The sequence below is a fragment of the Dasypus novemcinctus genome, chromosome 4 (assembly GCF_030445035.2).
Source record: "Dasypus novemcinctus isolate mDasNov1 chromosome 4, mDasNov1.1.hap2, whole genome shotgun sequence".
Classification (NCBI taxonomy): Eukaryota; Metazoa; Chordata; class Mammalia; order Cingulata; family Dasypodidae; genus Dasypus; species Dasypus novemcinctus.
In genome coordinates this window covers 29,550,312-29,573,914 of record NC_080676.1, presented here as the reverse complement: position 1 = coordinate 29,573,914, position 23,603 = coordinate 29,550,312, and the positions used below count along the sequence as shown (strand labels likewise).

General features: G+C 39.3%; 1 protein-coding gene and 1 pseudogene across 4 annotated transcripts in view; one reads left to right on the top strand and one right to left on the bottom strand.

Moving 5' to 3' along the window:
• Window positions 1-23,603, bottom strand: part of SCHIP1 (schwannomin interacting protein 1) — an 840,777-nt gene that overhangs the window by 608,342 nt on the left and 208,832 nt on the right. For 3 of the 4 annotated variants that reach the window (XM_071214587.1, XM_058295204.2, XM_058295206.1), the window contains one exon: window positions 17,543-17,678. In XM_071214587.1, the coding sequence (XP_071070688.1) occupies window positions 17,543-17,678 (136 nt within the window). Of the gene's footprint in view, window positions 1-8,702; window positions 9,357-17,542; window positions 17,679-23,603 lie in introns of those variants that run through there. The other variant, XM_058295205.1, reaches the window with a different exon arrangement.
• LOC139438755 (RNA-binding protein with serine-rich domain 1-like) lies at window positions 19,985-20,808 on the top strand (annotated as a pseudogene).

Below are 23,603 nucleotides of genomic sequence, written 5' to 3'. Positions count from 1 at the left end.
TTAGGAAAGTGAGGAAATGATATAACAAAAATTATAACTCTTTCCTGGTATGTATGTCTGTGTCTGTCTACTTAGCATTTATCTATCTAGCTATGCCATTTTCCTAGTCAGGAAGAACAAATACTATAAAGATGTCTTCTTATCACATCAGTTTACAGATTTGGTGCAATTGCAAAAGTCTCCAAATTTTTTTTTTTTTTGGAGTTTAGCCACAACATTTTAAGGTTCATCTGGAATAAGTGTGACTAACCAAGAACATGAAAAGACTTGAAGTGGAAAATTTCCCCACCAAATATTAAAATTCATCATAAACCTGAAACTTTTTAAGACAGTAAGATACAATCACAGATGAGACCAGGAAAGTAATAAAGAAAGAGATTCTAATAGATTTTTAACATATGATAAATATTTTGTCACAAACCAGAGAACAAAGGATTAGTGGGTAAATGGTGCTCAGGTAATGGGTTAACTACTTGAAACAAACTAAGACTATTGCTTCTCTTCATACCGTACTCCAAAATTTCAAGTGAACTTGAGAGAAATGTTAAAGATGAAACATAAAATATATATAGATAGATGAAGTGATACTAAATAAATTTTATTTAAGAAAATAATTCTTTTTAAAATCTGTAAATTGAAATAGCATAAACATCAATAAATATACAATCTGGGGAGATAGTTCCAAAAGTAAGAAGGTAAAAACATCTAAACAGTTTATACAAATAATTTTTTAAAAATATAATGAAATCTCAGTAAAACAATAAGCAAAAGCATAACCAGATAACTCACAGAATAAATTAGAATGGCCACAAAATATGTGAAAATGTTAAACCTCAATAATTAACAAAAAATTCAGATTTAGAGCAAAGGTTACTTTTGACCTATCAAATTAATAGTATTGGCAGAACATTTCAAGAAAATCATGTGACAATATGTATCAGTATCCTTACAATTTGTTATTAAGAATTTATTCTACTTATAGTAATCTCTTGTAAGGAAACAGAGATGTAAAAATATATAAATGCCTCCAATGATGATGTTGGTATCAATAGAGGCATAGTTCCATGAATTACAGGTTATATATCTAAAATGGTTTAATAAACAAACTTTCATAATATACTATTAGATTTTGAAGAGTTTTAATGACATAGAAATTAAAACAATGAGTTTTAAAAAGCAAAATTCATAATGTAAATATTTCTTAGTTCTTAAATATTTCCTATATTCATTCTAACTGTGTGTATATGATTCCAAGGAAATTCACAAAAATACTATCAATGCTGGTCTCTGTTTAGATTAAAACTGAAATATATTTTTTAAACTTTGTCTGAATTTCTAAAATGAAACTAGGTGCATATTATAGTTAGACATAAGTATTGCTTTAAATGAGGCAGGGGACTTTATAATGTAATTTAGAAACATTGTCATTCAAAATCCTTGACCTTATAAAAGATAACTTGCATTACTGGTAGATTTTATTTCTGTTGAAGTTTCATTTCTTAATATTTCAGATAAATTGGTGGTCACTGTACTTTGTTGTAAAATGCAACAGCATTTTGCATGTTCTAAAATGCAGACAAAGCTCAAATTTGTTGGTTTTTATGAAGATGCAAAGCATATTTATGTAAGAGTAAGCAGCTTCAAAACTGTATTTTTTAGTTCTTGACACTGAACAATTCTTATTAACACCCTTACTCTATATTTAAACATCACATTATTTTTAAGTCAGTAAGTATGTGGGAGCCCATCTATTTGAAAATGATTCTTACCCAAATAAAGGGGACCATTTAGAAACTTTCCAAGTAATTATGTTTACATAGTTTAAACTCCAGTCACAGGGAATGAATAAATGCATCCCTGGATTCCAACAAGTTTTTCTGCTTTTCTCTGCCTTACAAAAATCATTAAAATAAAACTTGAAAATAAAGTACTTCTCCCCCCATCTTCTAATGAGTCCCTTCTTTGGTTTAGTTGACAAATGCGACTTTTGCATAACCAACAGCTCTCTTCGAAAGAGGGCTGTGGTTTTGAATGGTCTACAGAAGGATCTGTGACCTTCAGTGAGGTCCACCTGACCCCTAGAATAGAAGCCCTCCCTCCACAGACCCACATGTCACACTGGGACATAAAACATGCATTCTTGCGTTGCTCCCTTCCCCTCCTTTTTCTACTAGCACAAGTCAGGGGAGCTGTTCCAAGTGTGAAATGTGGGTACCAGCGTCAGTTTACATAGTGCTTGTTTCCTTTTTTGTGTCTTTGGTGGGATATTGAAAGATTGGCCCGACACAGTTTATCCTTCACAAAACGCTTAGTGCCATCCCTAGAGACAGGAATATCACAAGCCTGGGAAAACAGCTTTTACCTACTTGGTGCTGAAAATCTTCAGGCAAAATTCCAAAAGCCCTCAAAGCTAAAGTCAAATTGACAAATTGCCAAAAATCTTTCTGGCATTAAATTTTCACTCTTTATCTCCTCCTTTCAGGTTAACAGCTTGTGAAAATAATAATGTGATAATGACACCCTGTATTCCAAATATCTTGAAGCAACATCTTGTTATACCTCTCAGTGTCCCTTTGAGATTAATGGGAATAGAGCCAACATTAATTTTACAGGGGAGAAAATCTCACAGGAGATGAGCCAAATGCCTGGGCAATGGACTTGCAGACTTATCACTTAGGTCAGGGGACTGAATTTAGTTCTCAAAAGAAGATCAAGTGCATCAGAAAGGACCCAAAATAACTCAGAATGGGCTTGTATCAGAATGGGCCAGAGCAAGACTCACAGGATGCTAGGTGGGATGGGGTATAACTCATACAAGTTATCAAAACACATCCGGGAGATACAACAAGGCACAGTTTAGATATACCCGCAAGTCACAGTTGAGGCTCTGCAATAAGGCACAGTCTTACCACATGGCCAATCAGAATCAGGGAGAACCAGCTTGATAATTGGTAGAACTAATGTGGCATTAGGGGTATCTAGAGACAACAGACACAATGGATTTCTGTCTTTCATTTTAGTTGCCATGCATCTGATCCCCCTTCCCGTAATCACAGAATCCACCATTGTGGGAGTTTCAACAAGGAACAGGGTTCCACCTCCCACTACAGAAGCAACTTGCTTTCCCTAAATACTAACAACCTGGTTGAGTACATGATCTAACCTGCCAATGAGAGGCCCCTGCTCAGGACTTTGAATTTGGAGCAAGGGTTTTTGAGAAGCAAGGGGTGTTTTAGAACTTCTTATGGCTGTTGTATCCAGTATTCAGTGAGGGCAGCAGCAGACCAGCAAGGCTGTCTTGGGGTGTGCCTTCTCCTGGGATCTGGCCACCCAATTTCCCTTAGTTCCTCCTTTTTTCTGAGCCTGATTCTCTAGACTTCCTGTCAATTCAGTAAGGTACCAAAAGCCTTTCTTATAAATTGTTTTTCAGCTGAAATGATCTAGAGTCTGGTTCTGTCATTTGTAAGTTGAAAAACTGAAATAGTGGTCTTGCTATAGAGAAGGCAATATTAAGATGATCTAGCAGCTTAGGCCAAGTTTGTAGCAACAGGAATTATAGATTTGGAGGCATAAGTCCCTCCCAGAGTAAAACAGAAGACTGGTATAGCAATAGGTGCTTTAAAATGCATGTTCTTTTCTTCTCCCTACACATGTAGTAGGACTGTATCTCCCAGTCTCCCTCACAATTAGGTATGGCCATGTGATTGAGATCAGTCAAAAGACTAAGTGGAAGTCATGTGTGCCTCTTTCAGATCTGCCCCATAAAAACTGGCCTCTGCTCCAACCCTGTTTCCTCTTCTGACTGGCTGGAATGGAGATGATTATGGGGTAGTCTTGGAAGTGATGTGTTGAAGATGGCAAAGCTTCCACCACCCTGGGTTTTTTGAAAGATGGTATGAAGGAAGGTCACCCCAATGGCCTGTTCACTTGTCCAGTACTGATACCAGATCAAGAAATAAGCTTTGGTTTTGTTTGAGCTATTATACTTTGGGGAATCTGTTACTGCATAGCCAAACCATATCACTGTATGGTAAAAATTCAGCTAATCAAACAAAGATTCAAATCCAGAACAGGGCCAGCAGTAAGGCTAACTTGATGTTGAGCCCTTGAATTGATCATCTATAGCTTCAGAATATCTCTCAAATTTAAGACAACAGTTTGGACAGAATTTCTAGGAGTGGATTATTCCACAATATCTATAGAGATTTGACAATCCTAAATAGAATTGTAGGATTTCTTAGAGAAAATGAATTCTAGATTTTTTGTTTGTTTTCCATGCATTGCATGCATTGCAGTAAGTCCATGCTAGAAATAAAGAAGAGATAAGTTATAAATCTGGTTCTGCATTATTCCCTTTCACCTAGTTTTCCCTCCTCAAATAGATCCCAGTGATGCATCTGTCTTTCCCTCTTGGCATTTTCCCCCACCCTCTTTATTTTAACTTATTTCCCAATACCTCCCTTATCCACCCCTACTCAAATAGGTGGTTTTTCAGGATGCAAGCCAGTATTGGAATAATCATGTCAGTTCTTAGACTCACACAGTCTATTGCCCAGTAAATGTTTGTTGAATGAAATTATTCTTATTTTCTCTTTTAAATGAAATAACACATCCCTGACATGTCTTCTCAATGTTCAAGTTGGAAAAGAACTTACAGATCATCCAGCACAACCGCTCCATGCCCACCCCCGCCCCCAATATAGATCCCTCTTCTAAAGCACCTGTAACATGGGCCATCCAGCCTGTGCATGTATGTTTCTGGGAGGAGAAGCTCACTGCTTTATGAGCAAACCTATGCCATTGCAAGACTGCTCCAAAGGTTAAAAAGTTGTACCTATTTTAAATGTTACAAAATTCTCCTTAAATCTCCCACTCATTGCTCTGAATTGGAGTCCCTTGTTGATCACATATCCCAGTAGAAATTCCCTTGTCCAGAGTCAGTAAAGCTGGTTTCTAGTTCTGCCTTTGCATCTGACCAGCTATCTGACCTTGGGCAAGGTGTTACTCCTCTCCTACATGAAGTATCCTGAACTGTGAAATGAGAGATAGGAAAAAGATTATATTTAAGACCATTGATAAAAACATATAAAACAGAATCTTATTGCATACTATTAGAGACTTGCCCCTGGGCTAACTCTGACTCCCTAGTTAACACTATTTTGGCAAGGCTATTAAAACCATCAAAAATGTATCTATTTGTATTAGTGTTCCATGTACAGCTCTTTATCTTGAGTACAAAGATATCAGGAAAAAATGTTAAAAGTCACACCAATAAGAATTAAACATGTATAATTTGTAAGACTTGCTCTAAGGCAAGTCTGATATTCTTTTCTAACTACTCTCACATGATGAGGCTAAATCTATCTTTGCCACTGTAAAAGATACATAGACATTTAATATATCATGGCTAGAAAATGGATATGCTTCCTATAGCAACACCGTGTGCTCTTCAGTATAGCACCATCAGCTCCAATGGACCCAAATGGAAGCCCAGGTGGAGAGCTGTTCCTTTCCTGCCATTGAAGGTGCACAGGGGCCAGATATCAAGCACCACAACAGCATCCTGGAGTAGCATGCTCTAAGATCCCTGCAGATATTGAACTCAAAACAAGTATTCCACCAAGAAGAGTCTTAATAATGAAGTCAGATATTGTATATCGTAATGTGTTAATGAAGAAGTGCAGATGAGATAGAGTCAAAGATCCAAGGAAGAGGATGTTTCTGATCATTCAACCATGTGGATATCTTTCTGGGAAAGTTTCTAAGCTCTCTTCAGTTCTCCAAACCCTCACAGATTACTCCACAGCTTCTAGAAATATTTAAATCTCAAATAATTTAGGTTGTATCTTCTTACGCACAAGATGGACTATAGAGTAGGAATGCCCCTTGTGAGTACATTGGGAAGAGGGAAAGAACAACCAACAATAAAACTTGGTAACTTGATGAAAAACTGTGCAGAAGCATCAACCCAGGGTGATTCCCTTGGAAGCTGGAGAACTTCCCCTGGGTCCCTGATGTCCACTGAGCCCAAACCATAAAGTTGGAAACATACTAAAACAAGCCTATATCCCATCTGGGATCAATCAGGATCACACCTCACAGAAATAATCCCCCAAACCCCATCTCCAAGAAGTCACCTTTTGGGATCTTCCTGTAGCACATTACACTCCCAGACTTTCCCCTCCTGGAATTGGAACTGAAAAGACTATAGCTGCAAGACCTACTTCTGGTAGGAAGATGTGATGGAGACTGATGCAACAAAGATAGCTCTGTGAATATCTTGGATGTAAGAAATATTTCCAAGATCAGATTATCTCTCAGTAAGAACCATACATATCAGTCACCTTCCTCAATGTTCAGTCACCCTGCAAAGCATCCTAACTGGGGTGATTTTCATTAAGTAAAGATGCCCTTAAATCTTTGTAGTCAAAGGTTATAAAATCCTTGCAAGGGTGGGTGGACTTCAAGAGAGAAATCTGTGAGCATATTTTTATGTTGGCAAGTACAGTAAAATGTCACTCACTAAATTTAAGATTGTTCCCACACATCTGCTACCACCAGAATGTTATTTTGAAAGAAAGAAAGAAAGAAAGAAAGAAAGAAAGAAAGAAAGAAAGAAAGAAAGAAAGAAAGAAAGAAAGAAAGAAAGAAAGAAAGAAAGAAAGAAAGAGGGAGGGAGGGAGAGAGGGAGGGAGAGAGGGAGGGAGAGAGGGAGGGAGGGAGGGAGAGAGGGAGAGAGGGAGGAAGGAAGGGGCAAATAGTTCACAGTCTAAATAGTCATGGACATTTTTTCTATTGTTCAGACGACTTGCACTGTTACAATAATGATTGAAAGGTTCATTAAAACAGAAGCTAACGTGTTTGTGGTTTGTCATACAGCAATCGTTTCTGGTTAAATAAATACGTAAACAACCATATCTCAACTACAAAATGTATATGCTAGATAACTGTGGTTGTAAATACATCACTAGAATGTTTGCAAAAGAGTAACAAAAATAAAATGTTACACTGCTGACAATATCATAAGAGAAACACATCCTTGGAAGATAGTTGAGACAGAGACAAAGATTGATAGAGAATAGATTTCTGAATTAGGTACATTTCTACCATTTCAGAGCATAAAGCGGAAGGATGTTATGATAGGAGTTTTGAACCCTTCAGAGTAGAGCATTACTGTCTAATCAAGCAGAATGATTTGTCCAAAGTCTACCACCAGGAGGGAATGGATACAGTTTACTACAAGGGAGAAAAGTTTTAAAATCACAGATGCCTACCCAATTAATGAAAGGTACTACTTACTCACCTGTAAAATTAAAGCAAAATTATAAAATTTGAAGAAATGAAACTAAAAGAACTGGAATAATAAATATACCTTTCATTCTTTCATAAAACTGAGCTCTTTTACATACTGGCACTAAAGAAATAATCAGTGGATCTATTAAGCAAAGCTGACAAAAATGGATAATAAGATCTTCCTGAAACATAAAATTAAGTCACATCCTCTAAAATTATGAACTCCATACACTGTCAAAGTGTAAGTACCATTATCTGAAAATCAAACGGTAAATTACTGAATAGTTAAGAAGCAACAATAGTTCACCTGGAAATTATAACAGAAGGAATTGTTTATATTTGAATTAAGGTTTTAACTAAGTATGTTACATTTAATACGAATTTTTAAACATGAGAACTATCTAGGGAAATGAATTTCATATTACAGTATTATAAAAAGTAGCTTTATCAGACTTTAAAATAAATGATTCAGCAAAATATTCTAAACTACACTTAACTGGTCTAAGAAAAGATAATTATTTGTTAAATTGCTTTTTTATGATATGCTTTTTTATGTCCTCTTGGACAAATTTAAATAGTTAATCAATATCTCTGCTGGGGTCCTTCTTGGTAGTCATTTGAAGTATTGATTCTTCACTGACTGTGTGATATCATAACATCATAGGAACTATGTCTTTGACAGTTTTAAGGAGAGGGTTAAAATGTTTTTGAAGAAATTACATTCTTTGTTTCTAGTTTGAACAGTTCAATTGGACTATTTTGAAACTAAGTAAATATTTCCAGTGATGTCTAGAAGTGCCTTTTCAGCAGCCCATATCTAATCTTATTTTATGAAAGGATTTGTCTTTTCCACTTAACACAGGCTCTTGCTGTATATATTTGACACCAGAAAGTTAGAATTTCATAAACCAGCAAATATCTCCCATGCACCCAAACATTAGAATACCTAGACATTTGCTTTTTGGGTAATTAAAAGTGTAAACTGCAACAAAAAAGTTTAATACTGTCCTTCCAAATAAGCACAAATCACGAACTATTTTCCAAAGGGAACCTGTACTTATAATTACGAGAAACTGCACTTGCAAGTATTTACATGTATTCCTAAAAATGTATTTCAAAAGCAATGGCTTTGTTCAATTACAATGCATTTTATTTGTGATGGATTAAAAAACAAGCAAAAACTTATTCTCAAAATTCAAAGCACCAAACATTCACTTTCCAACTAATAGAACGAGAAAGTAATTTTTGAAGTTAATATATTAATACTTTCTAATATAATATTTTTAAATGGCTAAAGTACTTTTAATAGCTTAAATTTAACCTCTCTCGGCTAGACTTTGGAGTTCCCTCTTTCCATATGTAAAAATATATTTCAACTCAGATATACAACAGACATTTGGGAAACTTACACTGTCAGATTGTTTGCCCTGGTCACAGTCCCACGTTGTCACACGCTGCCCTGACTGCCCAGACCTCTCCATGGTGCTGAAGGTTTACTCTTGCCCATTTGAAAGCGAAGATTTGTTTTATTCAAACTGGCTTTCTTTCAAGAAATCCATAAAGGGCTGCCCATGTTAGCAAGTAAAGTTATCTGAAGAATTTCTATAACATATCCTGCAAAGGAGGTTCTTTTGCCCTTCAGGTATCAACCTCGATGCTCAGGCAGCTCAAAGTAGATTTTGGAGCAGAAATCTTCAAGTATTGACAGAAAAGAGGGAGAGCTCTTTGGGAAATGAAGTTTGCAGATTTTTTGGTCAATGGTCTTCATATAGAAAAAACACACACAGAAGACAAGGCTACTCAGAGAACATAGGATTCCAGAAAACTTCTTGCTCTTAATGCAGAAAACAAGCTCTCATTAGTCCAAAGAAGCCAAGTCACATCTTCCTATCATTGCATCTACTTTTTGATAAGAAATAATAAAATGAAATAAAACTCAGAATTCTACAAGACACTGCATACACTGTAAACAGGTATGCCTCGCTCTAGTCCCAGCCTCTGTCTGCTGAAGATTATCACAGCAGAAATCAGGCTCTTGTGGTTTTCACAGATTATCTCTTTCTGAGGCTGAAACATTTAAAGAGCCACATGACACCCAATGATGTCATCTCTAAAGCAGGTCACAGTTGCTGCTGTATGTAGATTAAGTCCTTCTAATGAAATGTTTAGCATAGTCATTTTTTTTTAAATGTACTTGCATTAAATAGCTTGGTCTTCCACCAATGTACTTAACCCTATTGTTAACAGTGGCTTGAAGAGAAAATCAGTCAATGTACTGCTCACGGGTGAAACAGAGTCTCTGTTTAAGCTAAGATCAGCTTCTGGTTCTGCTTTAGGAAATAAATAACTATAACTCATGGGGAATGTCATGCAGGAGGGATTTCCCACTCTCACAGAACTGCTGTGGGCATTAGAGGAACAGTAGAGACATAGCAATTACTTCTAAAACATCTCTCTCAATTTTTAGCAAGTTAAAAACAACTTGTTATTTTAAATTTCAACTTATGAAGATTGCAAAAAGTAATTGAGGAAACATCTTCGACTCCTAACAACATTTAATTTAATGGAATAAAAATATTTTACTAACTCTATCTCTGAAGGAATTTGAGTACGTTTTCATATGTTGGTAGGAAACTTTTTTTAATTCATCATTTTTAGATGTTTCACAGCTCTGAAGAATATAATTGAAATGTTGTCTATATTATAGCTAATATATTATAATTTAGCTATATTACATGTTATGAAAAACCCCATTTCCATGCTGTGTAATACATTTTGGTTTCTTTTTGAATATTTAGTCACATGCCATCATTAAGGCTTTTTCAGTCATAATTGACATTGCTGTCAAATAATAGTTCATTTAATCTCCTTTCATGCCAACTAAATAATCCTCACAGTCAAAATGAAGACTATCATGAAAGGAATCTAATCAGTGCTTATTAACGTGCCCTTTTCGGTAAAAACTGAAATGGATCAAACAACAGAAACCTTTCTTGAAGAGCAGGTTAGTCTGTCTTATTGCTGAGAAAGAGTCATAAATCTGAGAAGGCAAAGACGTAAGCAATGACAGAATTCGCTGTACAACCAGTGCCACTGGGCACATTCTATTAAAACAATAACAATTGTTTTGGCATCAAGTCAGGAATAATTTACTCCAGCTGCTCCTCAAGATCTATCGATGCAATGCTAAAATAGCCCAATGAAAATTGGAAAATAAATAATCACCTGCATGTTCTGGTGCCAAGAAGATAAAGTCACCAAGGTTTTCTAGATAGAATTGTTTTTTGTTTTTTTAAATAATTTCTCTAACTCAGTGTTTTACATATTTTAACAATGATGATGATTGCCTAGGGCATTTGTTTGAACTACAAATTCCCAGGCCCTTCCCACATATTCTGATACAATAGATTTGGTGCAGATCTGAAATTTGTAATTTTTAAAAACTCTCCTAAAGTAATCCTTATTTGGGAAACTATAATAATTAATAAATCACAATGAATATAATCAAATAAAAATCAAAATATGTAAAAAATATTTACATTTATTATGATGAAAATCCAAATTATTGCTACCTGAAGTGTCCAGTGTTGGGGGACTTCCTTTCCATCTCTTCAGGTTTCCATGAGGAAGCATTTCCCTAACTATTATGTCTCTTTTCAGTTTTCCACCCTTTACTTCTCCACATGAAGGTGGGTGAAGTTACCATGATTAGAGGATTTGGCAAATGAATGGGGCATCTGCAGACTAGACTAGAAAGACCCTTTCTGTGGGATCAACCATTGCACAGAGTATGACTACAGCCTCGTCCAAAGTATGAGGCTGCAATATTTTCAGACCTGCCTGAACTAGGTAAGTTTCCTCAATTCCAAAGTTTAGTAGTAGGAGGTCCAATGTTCCCACAAATCAGAGCTACACCCTCAAATCCAGCTTCTAAAGGAAAAAAAGCTCCCTCTGCCTAAATATCTTGCTTCTCAAAACAAGTTCCTAAATCACAAAGGGAAAATGAGTTACTTATATTACCTCCCTAAAGCCCCATCTTCAATGTTGTTGACAGGGGTGTGTCTTTTTATTTAAGTCCTATTAGCCAGTTTATGTAACTACCTTTACATGGGAAGCAACTCAATAAAATTTGTATTTGCATAATGTACTCTATGATAGGAGTTTATAAAAAGTGTTTTACATAAAAATTTCACTGGAAATTTTAAAAAGCACATTATTCAATGTATATTAATTTTATTATTGAGCTATTTATAAATGCCAATTTTTCTTTAATAACTACTAAATCTACAGTGGTGTTTCCTAAAGTGTGTTCCGTGGGTCAATATTCCAGTAAGATGTTGCTCAGAAGAGAAGGGTTGTATGATCAATTAAGTTTGGAAAACATGAAAATACTATCCTCCTGTTGCAGATTCAAAATATATATTAGCTTGGAAAAGCTCTAAGAAGTCCTGAAGATTTTCACCCCTTCTCTAATTAATATTTGTCAATATCCTATGAAACTAATATTCTAGGTAACACATTCTGGGGAATTCTGCTCTAGAAGATATTTCATCCATCAGACTTTTGTTAATCATAATACCCACACCTTCTATACAATAATCAATGGATTATTATTGAGAATCTCCTGTAAGTTATTGTTGCATCTGCTACAAGAATTGCTGAGTATAAATGGGAGAATTATGTAAGATCCAAGGGCATGAGTTGTAGATGTTTGGGGCATCATTGAATCCCCATGTTTGGCAAAGGCCTGGCACACAGCAGGCATGCAGATATTTGTTGAATGAGTGAATAGATGCTGTAGATCTAATCCAGAGATGTGAATAACAGCACCTCTCTCCCTCCCAAAAGATGTCCATTTACAAAGGAAAGTCCAAAAGAACCTAGGTTAATGAACTTTCCTCCAAAAAAGGGACGTAACAGTAGATCACACTCTAATTCCACCACACCATTTTCTCCTTGGATCCTCAAATTTCATATTCGTCCAGTGAGTGAAATGCTGATTTATAATAGTGAAATTGGATTTTTTTTCTCTATATGGTGACAATGTTCTCTGAATCAAAATTTGGGACAAATGGACTGATAAAGAATTTGTGCTATTTGAGGGAATGAAAGGCAGGATGAAAGACAGAGTTTAGATGCCAAAACTTTAGAACTCACAGAAACTGAATTTATAACAACAGCTGGGAAAATACTGTAACTTATCCCTAATCTGGGAAATCCAGGTTATTAAATTATTAAGTAGTACAAGGCTTACATTCTCTATCATTTCACAGCTCTCAAAATTATATTAGAATGGGTCCCAGGAAATCCTCATTTCGATTATTGGATTTCCCCAAAATCAAGTGTGACTTTGTACAAAGACTCTAGTCACTGTTTTTTTTTCTTGCATTAAAAATCTTAAGTTTAAAAAAAGGAAAGTAAAACTTGAGGGTGTAAGTCCTGTGTTTGACATACAAGGTGGGACTGACTGTTGGTAGTACTTATTGAAAGGTTTGGTGGGTCACCTGTTAACCCAGTCTCTAAATGCTTGGCTACTCTTGCTAAAAGCCAGGACCATTCAAGAAGCTCATAGATATGAGGGCTCCACAGTCTTCTCTCCAGGAAACCTGAAGTTGACCTTGAACTTGCTCTGAACATGCTCTTGAACATGCTCAGAACTGTAGTTCCTGAAGCGGGTGGGGAGGTGGGTCAAGCACAGTCTCGTTGCTGGGTTGTGCAGCTCTTGGAAAGTTGCTCCCTGTACTTACTGTCTGGAGACGTGTGGCCTTGGAACCCTGTTCTCCCCATTGAACTGGGGATCCTCCCACTTCTTTCCCCTCATGATCTAGGCTTGCTTTCACTACCTGCATGTGGGTATTCTCTCAGAAGAGGCTTACTCATTTAGAGGCAAAAGAACCTACCGCAGGTCCCACCTTTGGAACTTGAACATAAATCTTTAATAGAAACAACACTAAAGTAAACGTTTAATTTATTACTTTAATAATGTACAGCTCCGATCGCAAATCAATCTCAGAAAATATATATCCTTGGACACAATTTGATTCTCATGGATTCGTTTGGCAAACCACAAGCAGGCACTGTTCCGCCCAATCAGGAATCAAGTTAAAAATTCCTCCTCTGCTCTCCCTGAGTTTTTGACAGCATTTTGAGTAAAGTGTATTGAGTGTTTTCGAGAGCAGATTCAGACTCTGCTCACACTTACTGAGAGCCTTCAGCGACCCTAGCTCTGTGCTATGTTTTACCTGTGTAGTGGCATTTCATATTTGCAGCAACACCAATCTTTCTCTGAGGCCAGTGTTATTTCCAGTTGGCAGATGAGGACTGACCTCTCAAATGATATGTTTTAGACTCAAAAAATTGAAGGAGCTGGTGTTTTAAGTCTGGCCCTCTTACAAGCCTTAGACTCATCCCATGAGCCACACTGCCCCCTACAGGCCAGACCATGGTAAGATGAGAACCAATGGGGAAAAGCAGGCATGGTCCCAGAACAAGGCCCATGCGGATGGAAATAAAGCAGGCCAAATGCGGCAGAGAGACTCTCCTCAAAGAATAGCAAAGGATTTATCTGCCAGCATGCACTAATGATTGGTGAAAAGATTATCAAGCCAGTGTTTTAGAATATACCCTTCTATAGTTTCTTTCTATGATATCCTTTTTGAAAACTTACAATTTCTCTGAGCTAGGAATAAAAAACATAAATATTTGATCAGATGAAATTGATTGATTAAAAAATATAGAAAGCATTTTCCACTGCTGTTCTTCATGCCATGACAAATATTTTTAAGGTAAAAAAGTTACTTTTTATTCTCACTTTGATACCCAAAAGCTCCAAGCCCCAATAATAGCTGCTATTCAAAATTACTATTTCTAAAGAAGCTTTTTCTGTTAACACATGATAAGTTTTAGTATAAGGGCACTTAATATGCAAATTCTAACATAACTTAATATTGTCTTCCCTCCTGTTGCTCTTTAATTTGGCATTGAGCAGCTGAGGTTTGAGATTTTAATCAGAGCACTGAATGAGTGATTTATAAAACCAAATGAGGGTTTTTGTTTCAATTATTTCAATCAGTGTATACCTATCAAATTGTAAAGTTGTCTTAGAAATGCATGAACTGATTGTCTCTCCTACACGTTGACCATGTCTAAAAGCAGGCTTATTTTCAACAAAACAGTACAGTGGAGTAGTGAAGCATGCCAGCTCCAGGCTGATGTGTGACCTGGGGCAAGTTAGCATCTCTTTAAGTCTTATTCTCATCTGTAGAATGGAGATAATAACATGACCTCCTTTATATGGCCATTGAGAGGATTACATGAGATAATTTGCAGAAAGCATTAGCAAAGTGCCTGGCACATCATAAGTGCGCAGCTCTTATTAAGGTGAATTTGGGAGCTCATACAAAAATATTGCTATTGTTATATATTTCAAAGAAGAAATATGCTAAGAACTATGTTAACTGCTATGCTTAGCCCAAACAAAACAATCACATCAGAGGCACGCAGATGCGTCATTCTCAACTGGCTTTCCATTTAGCGCAAGCCTGGGGCAGGCAACGAGTACATGCAGTAGCTGCAGTTATTTTAAGCATGGGCATGGGGTGGGGGGTAGGCAAGCAGATGGCAAGGTTAGGGGGTTCTGCAGGGGCAGACTGGCCTCCAGTCAAGGTGGTGTTAGAAGTTAGTAGAGGGAAGGCAGGGACTTGGGACGAGATGGGTTCAGAGTCAAGAAGACAGACAACGGTCTAGGTGGTGGAGCAGTAGATCAAGTCCAGAGAAAGGCTGCCAGGGCTCAGCAAGCTAGAGGGGATCAAGCAGGTGTCAGGTACCCATGAGGCTCCCTGGGGATACCTCACCCATAGCAATTGACTTGGACTGAAGGTTTTAATCCCGAAGCCCCAAACGGGCTGGCTGGTAGTTGGTTTGTGAGCCAGGAGTCATCCTTAGCCCCCTAAAAACCCGAGACCCACTATCAGAAAGTGTTAAGACCAGCTCTTCCCATCTGGAGCTCCCTGAGAGTATGTAAGAACACCGTGGGCCTGGCTGGCCGGCCAAGTGAGCACAGCCACCCTCCTTTCATCAGCTGCCTTGTCCCCAGGTGTCCTATGGTCCCCGAAAGACACAAGACTGAATCTTCCTGAAAGGTCCAGGAAAAGTAATAACCATGTGAGATAACAGAACCTTCGCTATATTGACACCAAACAACTAAACACTGACATTTTAAAACATTATGACCCGGATGTTCGTGTTTCATTTTGTACGTTTAGAGTCACATCACTGCCATCATCTATTATTATAATATAATCAATAACCTCTATTAGAATTCTGGACAAGGTCTACTTGCTTCCACTAGTGCGCTTTGATTATCTGTTTTGATTCTCACTGGCTGGAGTCATTCTTGTCCCAGGAACACAGAGTTAAGGGACGACTTTCAGGATAAGAACTAGGGTGCCACTCCCATTCAGTCTGGCATACCTTATGGAGAACCAGATTGCTAGGGACATTTGAGGGAGGAAATCTCTACTAAAACAGATCAGAGGCTTTAATCAAATAAGGTAGAACAGCTAGCAATGTGTACAAAATTAAAAATAAATGTGATGGCCCATGACGGGAGCAGAATGTTCATTTATGCACAAATCACTTGCAGTGTTAGAATCCAAGTATGCCACAGTGTAAATAAAAAGCAAAGGTAGATTCTTATGGGAGTTCAATAAAAACCAAAAGGTCAACCTCCCCAAAGTAACTGAAACCATTAGATATTGCTGAACTTGTTGATATTCGCAGCCAGGATGGGGTGAGAAGGTACATCTAAACCTTTAACTCATAGGAAAAATGAGTTCGGATACTCCATTTCCATCATTCAAAACAAATCTTTAGAATCATTTAATTTGTACCTTCTACTGGCATTTATGACAAAAGCATCCTAAACGCTCAGTTTCCACATTATTTTTTACACAGAAATCATGAGTTAAATGCAAATGTTAAGCCCATTTTCCAATGTGATTCATGAGCGCCCTCTAGTGATAGTGAGGCCAGTTACAAGTCATTCCACTCAATTGTTTTAAGCACAGACTAAGTATTCAATTTCTGTTGTCAGCTAAAAATAGATCTTTTGTCACTGTTATTTGCACAGCTATAAACCCAACTTACTGTCCTGTCTTTAGAATCCATAACTAGACGAAACCATTTATTAAAAAATACGCAAGGCAATCATCTGAAAAACATTCCAAGTAAGGTAACATTGGCTAGCTCCCAATGTGAACATACAGAATGCTGGGAAGTCTTTTTACAACTGAATAAACATGATAACAAAATAGTAAAGGAAGATTTTTTTAAAAAACCTGCTTGTGTAATTACTTCATTTCTCTTCCTAACTTCTTTTCAGCTCTCCAGTGACCATTATAAATTATCACAATGACTAAATCCACAAAACTCTGCTTTATAATCACCTGATCATTATTTCCTCCCACAGTTGGTGTTTTATAAAATAAAGACTTTCAGCAAATTCTTTCATTTCTTAACCCTCTACTGAAAGGTTTGTAAACTGGTGACTCATGAACCAAATATGGTCTGCAGGCCTGTTGTAAAAATTTTCTTACTAGTTGCCTACACTTAAAAACCTGGAGTTCTGACACCTCCCGAAGAAGGAAAATCACATTTGACATTTGCCTTCCCACAAGCGGTACATTTCTAGGAGCTGAGCAGAGCTGTGCCTTTAGATGAGGCCAGTGTTCTCTGTTTAGCCACAGTCACCACCAGCCCTCATTACCCCACTTGGCCTTTGTACACATTTGAGTTGCAACACCTGAATTTGTGACTCCTTTCAATTCTTCAGTTCTATAAATTTTCTCCTTATTATCTTTATACCCAAGCTAATCTTCAATCACAGAAGCACCACAGAAAGCTACCAGAGACACACACTAAAAGAAACATGCTTTTATGGAGAAAAGAAAGGAAATCCTCAGGAATAGAGCAACGGGAACACACAAACCATTAGTTTAGGTCGATTTCGAATGCAATTAATTTCCTCTAGACTTAAGAAAGTCCCCTTTGTGTTTACAAATCACGCCTTTGATTTGAGACAGCAGAACTCTGGCCAGGACTTCACAGGTAGCCAATAAGCAACATCGACACCCATTACCGCAGACAAAACCACTTGCACCATCCCAAGATTGCTCTCTTGGTACCAAAACCGTGGTTACCAGCCAAGGGGCTAGTCGGGTCATGCCAAGGAAGTGTGACAGGCACTCACGGGGGAGCTGCTGTCGGAGAAGGTGTTCATGCTGACGGAGCTGCTGAGCTTGTCCGAGGAGACGGAGGGCGGCGACGGGCTGCGCTTTTCCAGGGGGTCCTGCCGCTGCAGATACTCGCGCCACGCTCGCTGGATGCTGCAAGAAACCGCACACGCACCGTCACTCCCGCGTCTCGGCCCACACTCTGGAGAGGCGCAAGGAGCCCGAAGGAACTGGCTTTGGACATAGGGAACGTGCAACACAGAGGTGTGACTGGGCTCTAACTCCATTTCCCCCCCGAGACGCACTCTATTTTAATGGTTTGGCTTCCATAGAACTGTCTAAACTCAATCAGTCCAAAAAGCCAGGTTAGCCAAAGCCAAACTGATGAAAAAAATAAGAATTTGCACAGATACATGTATGTGAGTTGGGGAACATCAAATCTTTCCATTTTTCACCCCTGTATTTCAAACGAGAATATTATGTATTCATTCATTTAGTACGTCGTTGTTGAAAGAGGACTCTGGGCCAAGGTCGGGCTCTGGACAGGGACTTTGCAATGCACAGCTGGGGGCGGCACATTTACATAGACCTCAAGGCGAAGGGCACAGACTGTGTGGCTCTGGGGACAGGACAGGCAAGGTTGCTACAAGCATGGATTTTACATACTGTGGAAGGAAACAAGCAATGAGCAAAAGAAAGAGAGAGAGAAAGAAAGGAAGGAAGGGAAGGAGGGAGAAAAGGAGAAAAGGAGGAAGGAGGGCAGGGTGGGAGGGAAAAAAGAAAAGACAAAATACTTGAAAATGTAGAAAATTGAGAAGAGGAAGAAGACAAAATATCTGAAAGTGTTAACTCAAAATACTTTTAGTATATCTTTTACTGTATGTAACTTCATTAGGTGGCTACTTGAAATATCATACAAGGAAGGTCTTTATTTCCTGTGGTTAGTATCAGAAAAAGTCATTTTTCCCTTTGGATAATAGAAAGTTCTTCATGAAAGCTGAGTGATATTTTTCGAGACTGGCTTCTAATCTTTACTCTTAACACCTACATTTTCACAGGTGGTCAGTGAACAACATTATCTAACTGCTCCCAACGGCTTAGCTGGACATGCAGATCAGTTGCCAGGATTCAGCTTTTTAAACTAGTTTAAACTAGTTGCAGTAATTCCATGATTATCTCTTGTAGACTCCTGGAAGCATGGGATCTCCTATAATTGTTCCACACTCAACCTTAGTCATTAAAGTTGTTTTTATATAAACAAACTAATTTTTCTATAGCTAGAATGGTTCAAGATAATCAATTTTCAATAACCAGAGACTACAAAGAACACAAAAATGCTACCATGTTACGGGATCTATATGTTTTCCCTAATTATTGAGGCTCTGTGAATTACAATGCTCAAAGAAAAGCCCAGAAGCTTCAGTGGGATAATATGTTTGGGTCACAGGTTAATTTACTGTGAAGCTATGAAACTTAAGCTTTATGAGCCCTTACTTGGAGCCAGGAGTCTCTTCCAAGACCCTGGAAGGAGTAATTCATCTTACAGATGCAAAATTAAAATAATTTTTGGTTGTGCATGGGCGTTTTTTAAAAAAAGAAGTCTCTCTAAATTATACAAACTTCAAGTCCCACAAACGCTTGCTTTGGGCTATATTTTGCCATGGTTTTAATATGCAAGCCTTGCTCAAAATGCATGGCTGGTTAGTTCGTTTTGGTTTAAAGATATTGAACAGAATCTCGAAGAAGGTCCTGAGCGTGGTAGCCACCATTACTCCTTCTGGGATCCATGTTTTTAAGAACGTGTAACTTTCCAACGTTCTTAGTGATTTCCACATTGTCTGAGGTGCTTGGGGGTGTCGCAGAGCTCTGCTAAGAAGTTCCACCACTTGGGGGCACTTTCTTAAAAACTTGTGACATTATAAAGGCAATAAAAAGTAAACTGATAGCCTATAGAGCAGGGGTTCTTAACCAAGGGTCCCTGAACTTGAATTGAAATTCAAAAAAACATTCCTGTGGGACGTGTTGGTACAGATGTGATAAATGTATTAAATAATACACAGTATAGTGTGGACTTAGTAAGGGGCCTGTGGTTTTCACGTGACTGGCAAAGGGGCTGGTGGAACAAAAAAGCTTAAGAACCTCTGCTATAGAATATCCTGAGGTTTATAAGAAATTGAGGTATCCTAAACTTTTTTTTTAAAACCACTTTATTCAGAAAATCCTAAAAGAAAACTTATTCAAGGAATTGCATTTTTCTTATTGAACATCAGGGGGCAGTGTGACACCTTTAAAAAAAATGAATAGGCCTGAGGCAAGCGGGAGGAGGTGCAGGCGGCTGGAGGTGCTGCTCTTTTGGCGTAAATTGCAGTAGATTAGGCGTCATTTCTCAGAATAGTTAAAAGTGAGAGTTCAGGTAAGTGAGGCCGCCACTGCTGCTTTGAACACTTCAGAAGGGGAGAATGGACTTATCGGGATTGAAAAGGAACTTTCTAGGAGCCAAAGAAAATAAAAAGTCCAACACTAGGGCTCCTTCTACCAAAGGCAAAGACCGCTCTGCTGAGAAGTCCAAGGATTGCTCTAAAGAAAAGGGGACCACCAAGGAGTCGCGCAAGAAGGGTCGTGGCTGGGGTGAAACGTGAAAGGGCTCCCGTGGTAGCCGCAGCACCACGTCTCGCTTCAGCCAAGCTCCGTCTCTGGCGCGGGCCCCAGCACGGGCCCGAGCAGTGGCTCCAGGTCCTCTTCTGCCTCGCCTGGCCAGTTCCAGCACATCGGGCTTTCCAAGTCCTTGGTGTAGACGTGACAACGGGCGGCGACCCGCTCCAAATCCAAACCACCCCAAAGCGATGAAAAGAAAGGAAAGGGCGCGGTCCTTCCCCTAAACCCACCAAAGTGCACAGTGGGAGGCTCCCGGGAACGTCACCAGGGATCACATCCTGGAGACACTGCCCCCCTGTGGGAAATTAAAATGAGGGCCAAGCCTGTGGAAAGCCTGCACCCCCGTCTAGCCGAAGGCTGCCCCCGTGCTGGGCTTGAGGCCCCGGAGGAGGCTGTGACGGCGCTGAAACACATGAACGGAGGACAAATAGATGGCGGGAAGACCGCTGCCACAGCTGTGCCGGCCCCCTCGCCTCGCAGCCGCCAGGTGAGTCAGCCCTCCCAGGTGGTGCTGGTCGCCTCCAGGGATGAGGAGCTCCCAGGAGCAGCTCGCCTGTTTACCCGCCAAGCCGCTCCAGCTCCAGCTGCTCACGATGCAGCAGGGCCACAGAAGCTCCTCGCCGCCTGAAACCAACTAAGCGGAAAATAGGTAGGCAAGGTGTAGCAGTTTGATGTGGCGCATGAATTCCAAAAACAGATACTGGATTCTGTTTGTAAACTGGGCTGTAGCTGGGCATGGTTAAATTATGATTAGGGCTCTGATTGGGCCACATCAGTAGGGCACTGAGTCCCTGCCCCTTGGTGGGTGGGAACGCACTGATGAAAGGCATGGCAAAGGGCAGAGTTGGAGTCCAGGAATTAAGCACAAGGAAGAGCAGAGCAGCTGAGCCTGGAGAGAATCAAGCCCCAGGGAGAGAGACAGAGATGGTCACCTGATAGTCTACAGCTGGCCTTGTGGAGAAAACAGCATCTGAGCCCAGAGAGAGATGGAGTCCCAGGAAGAGAGGAACCCAGGAAGCCGGAACCCTTGCAGATGCCAGCAGCCATCTTGCTCCAACACGTGGCAATAGACTGGTCAAGGAAATAACTTAGGCTTTAAGGCCTGGTAACTGTAAGTTTCTACCCCAAATAAATACCCTTTATAAAAGCCAACAGGTTTCTGGTATTTTGCGTCAGCACCCCTTTGGCTGACTTGTTGGAAATCCCCAGCTCGGGCGAGCTTCTAAGACAGCAATGAAGACGCTTCCTGCGAAGGCTGTCTGGCCTGCAGAAGTGTTGGTTTGGGGTGTGCCTGTACAGATGCCTTCCTCTGGTTCTGGCTAGAAAGCTCACCATTTCCCAGTTCTGGAGGGAGCTAGCTCAGAGGCAGAGCCTGCAAGGACATCTAGCAAAACTGCCTTGGCACATTTCTCCTTTCCCCAAATGACCTGGGACCATCTGGTGGCCTGGCCAGGCCCCTTGTGGGCCCTTGGAGAACACAGGTGAGCTGCCCATCAGTTAGCCCCATCCACAGTTCCTCTGCTTCAAGTCCCCTCCCCACCCCTAGGGTCATCGCACCCTCTCTCCCTGCATTAGGTGGTGTGACTGGTTCCTTGTATGCACACCCAGTGCCTCCCTCTCTCTGAAACCCGTGAGCAGCTGAGGAGCCAGCTCAGCCCGGTTCCGAGCCACCTGCTGCGGCCGCCAGCCCTGGGGGTCTTGCGGGTTAACTTTGCATCCTATAAGTTGCTTTTTTGACTTTTATTGTACTTGTTTTGAGTTTTATAACTTTGTAGCATTTTAGATAATGGTGTGTTTGTACTTTGTTGTGTGGAATGAAAGAATTGTATTGAATAAACCTAAGATTAGAAAGAAAAAAAAAGTTGGGCAAAACTGGGGCTACAGAGATTTGCAAAGGTAAATTTATACCCAAGGATCCCTTTCCTGCTCTTAGCTCTACAGATGTATCAGCTTTCTTTAACTCAAAGACTAAGAAGACAATAAGATCATTTATTTTCTTCCATGTAGGTGGTTGATGGATATCTTCTTCTGTTTCAGTTGACAAGGGAATTATTATATTATATAACTTTACAATGAAAATCATCTACTCTCTTCCTTAATACAAGAACTATTTTAATTTTTGAATATTTATCCTACAGTCCTTGTCCACATATATGAAAATAATTTTACTTAGTTGAAAGTATATGATACTATCTTATTCCTTTTTAAATTTAATATTGCATGTTATAACAAATATTTTCCATTATACCTGAACTTTACAGTTTTAACAGCTGTAAGACAAGCTGGCTAGTATCTATAAACTAGTGACAGAGGGTCTTCTTGATAGGCCAGTCATGTCATATTAGACTATTCCCAAAACTGCTACATTTTTTTAAAATCTTGGAGCCATTCTATTAGTACTCCCTGTATCATAGAGAACTGTTTACATCACACACCATTTACTCCCTTTCAGCCATATTGACAACCTGATCTTAGGAAATTGAATTGTTCTAATGTTAAGTTCTCTGGATACTATCTTCATATGCCCTTTTACTGTAAGAGAGAATTAAAACAAAACGTAGTAGCATCTCTCTCCCTCAGCCATGAGGAACTGCATCTCAGCCTTCTCATCCTATCTCTATTGCAATTTCTCCAGTCTCCTAAACCCTACCAACATCAACCAACTTGAGACTTTTGTTTCTGAAATTAAGAAATGGCTAAAATATAATTCGTTCAAGGCTATTTGCCAAAAGGGACACATTTTGTGTGTTTTTATTATTTTAAATTATAAAAGGTGTAGAGATTCACTTCAAAACAGATGACAAGTCATTTTCAATTTTTTTGGGCTAGGTCGATTTCTATTTCTCTTCTCCCATGTCAGGATGGCCTCGCCTACCTGCTGCTGTGCTCTCTGTATATCCCCATCCATGTTACAGTACAGGCAGCTCCCTCGTGCACATGTAGCCATGTAGGGGACTCACAGCCAGTGCAGTTCTGGTTGCCAAGTAGATGTCATTGCATAAAAGATTTGGTGTGAGAGCTCTCTGAAGGCCAGGGTGTTTGGGGAAGGTTTGAGGGAGTCCTAGTACTTTACTTAGACCTTCAAGGATGGATGGGGTTTAGATTCTTAGGAAGAACAAGGAAGGACTTTGAGCAAAGGAATGGGCTTGAGGCCACCAGGCAAGAGGCAGGGGGGTCATAGAGAAGAGTGCAAGGGTGGAGGCTATGAAGACAGAGCAGGAGCTCACATGAAGCTAGGGCCAGGCTGGGAACAGACCAGGCAGTCCCTTCCCCTAGGGAGGGGAAACCCTATCCATGCAGAGTTGATTGTTGCCAGACCTTTCAACTTTTTAAGAAGAGCCAGAGATATGAATGTTTTAGGAGTAATACTGTATTTTGCTACATTTCTTTTTTGGAGATATTGGGGATTGAACCTGGGACCGC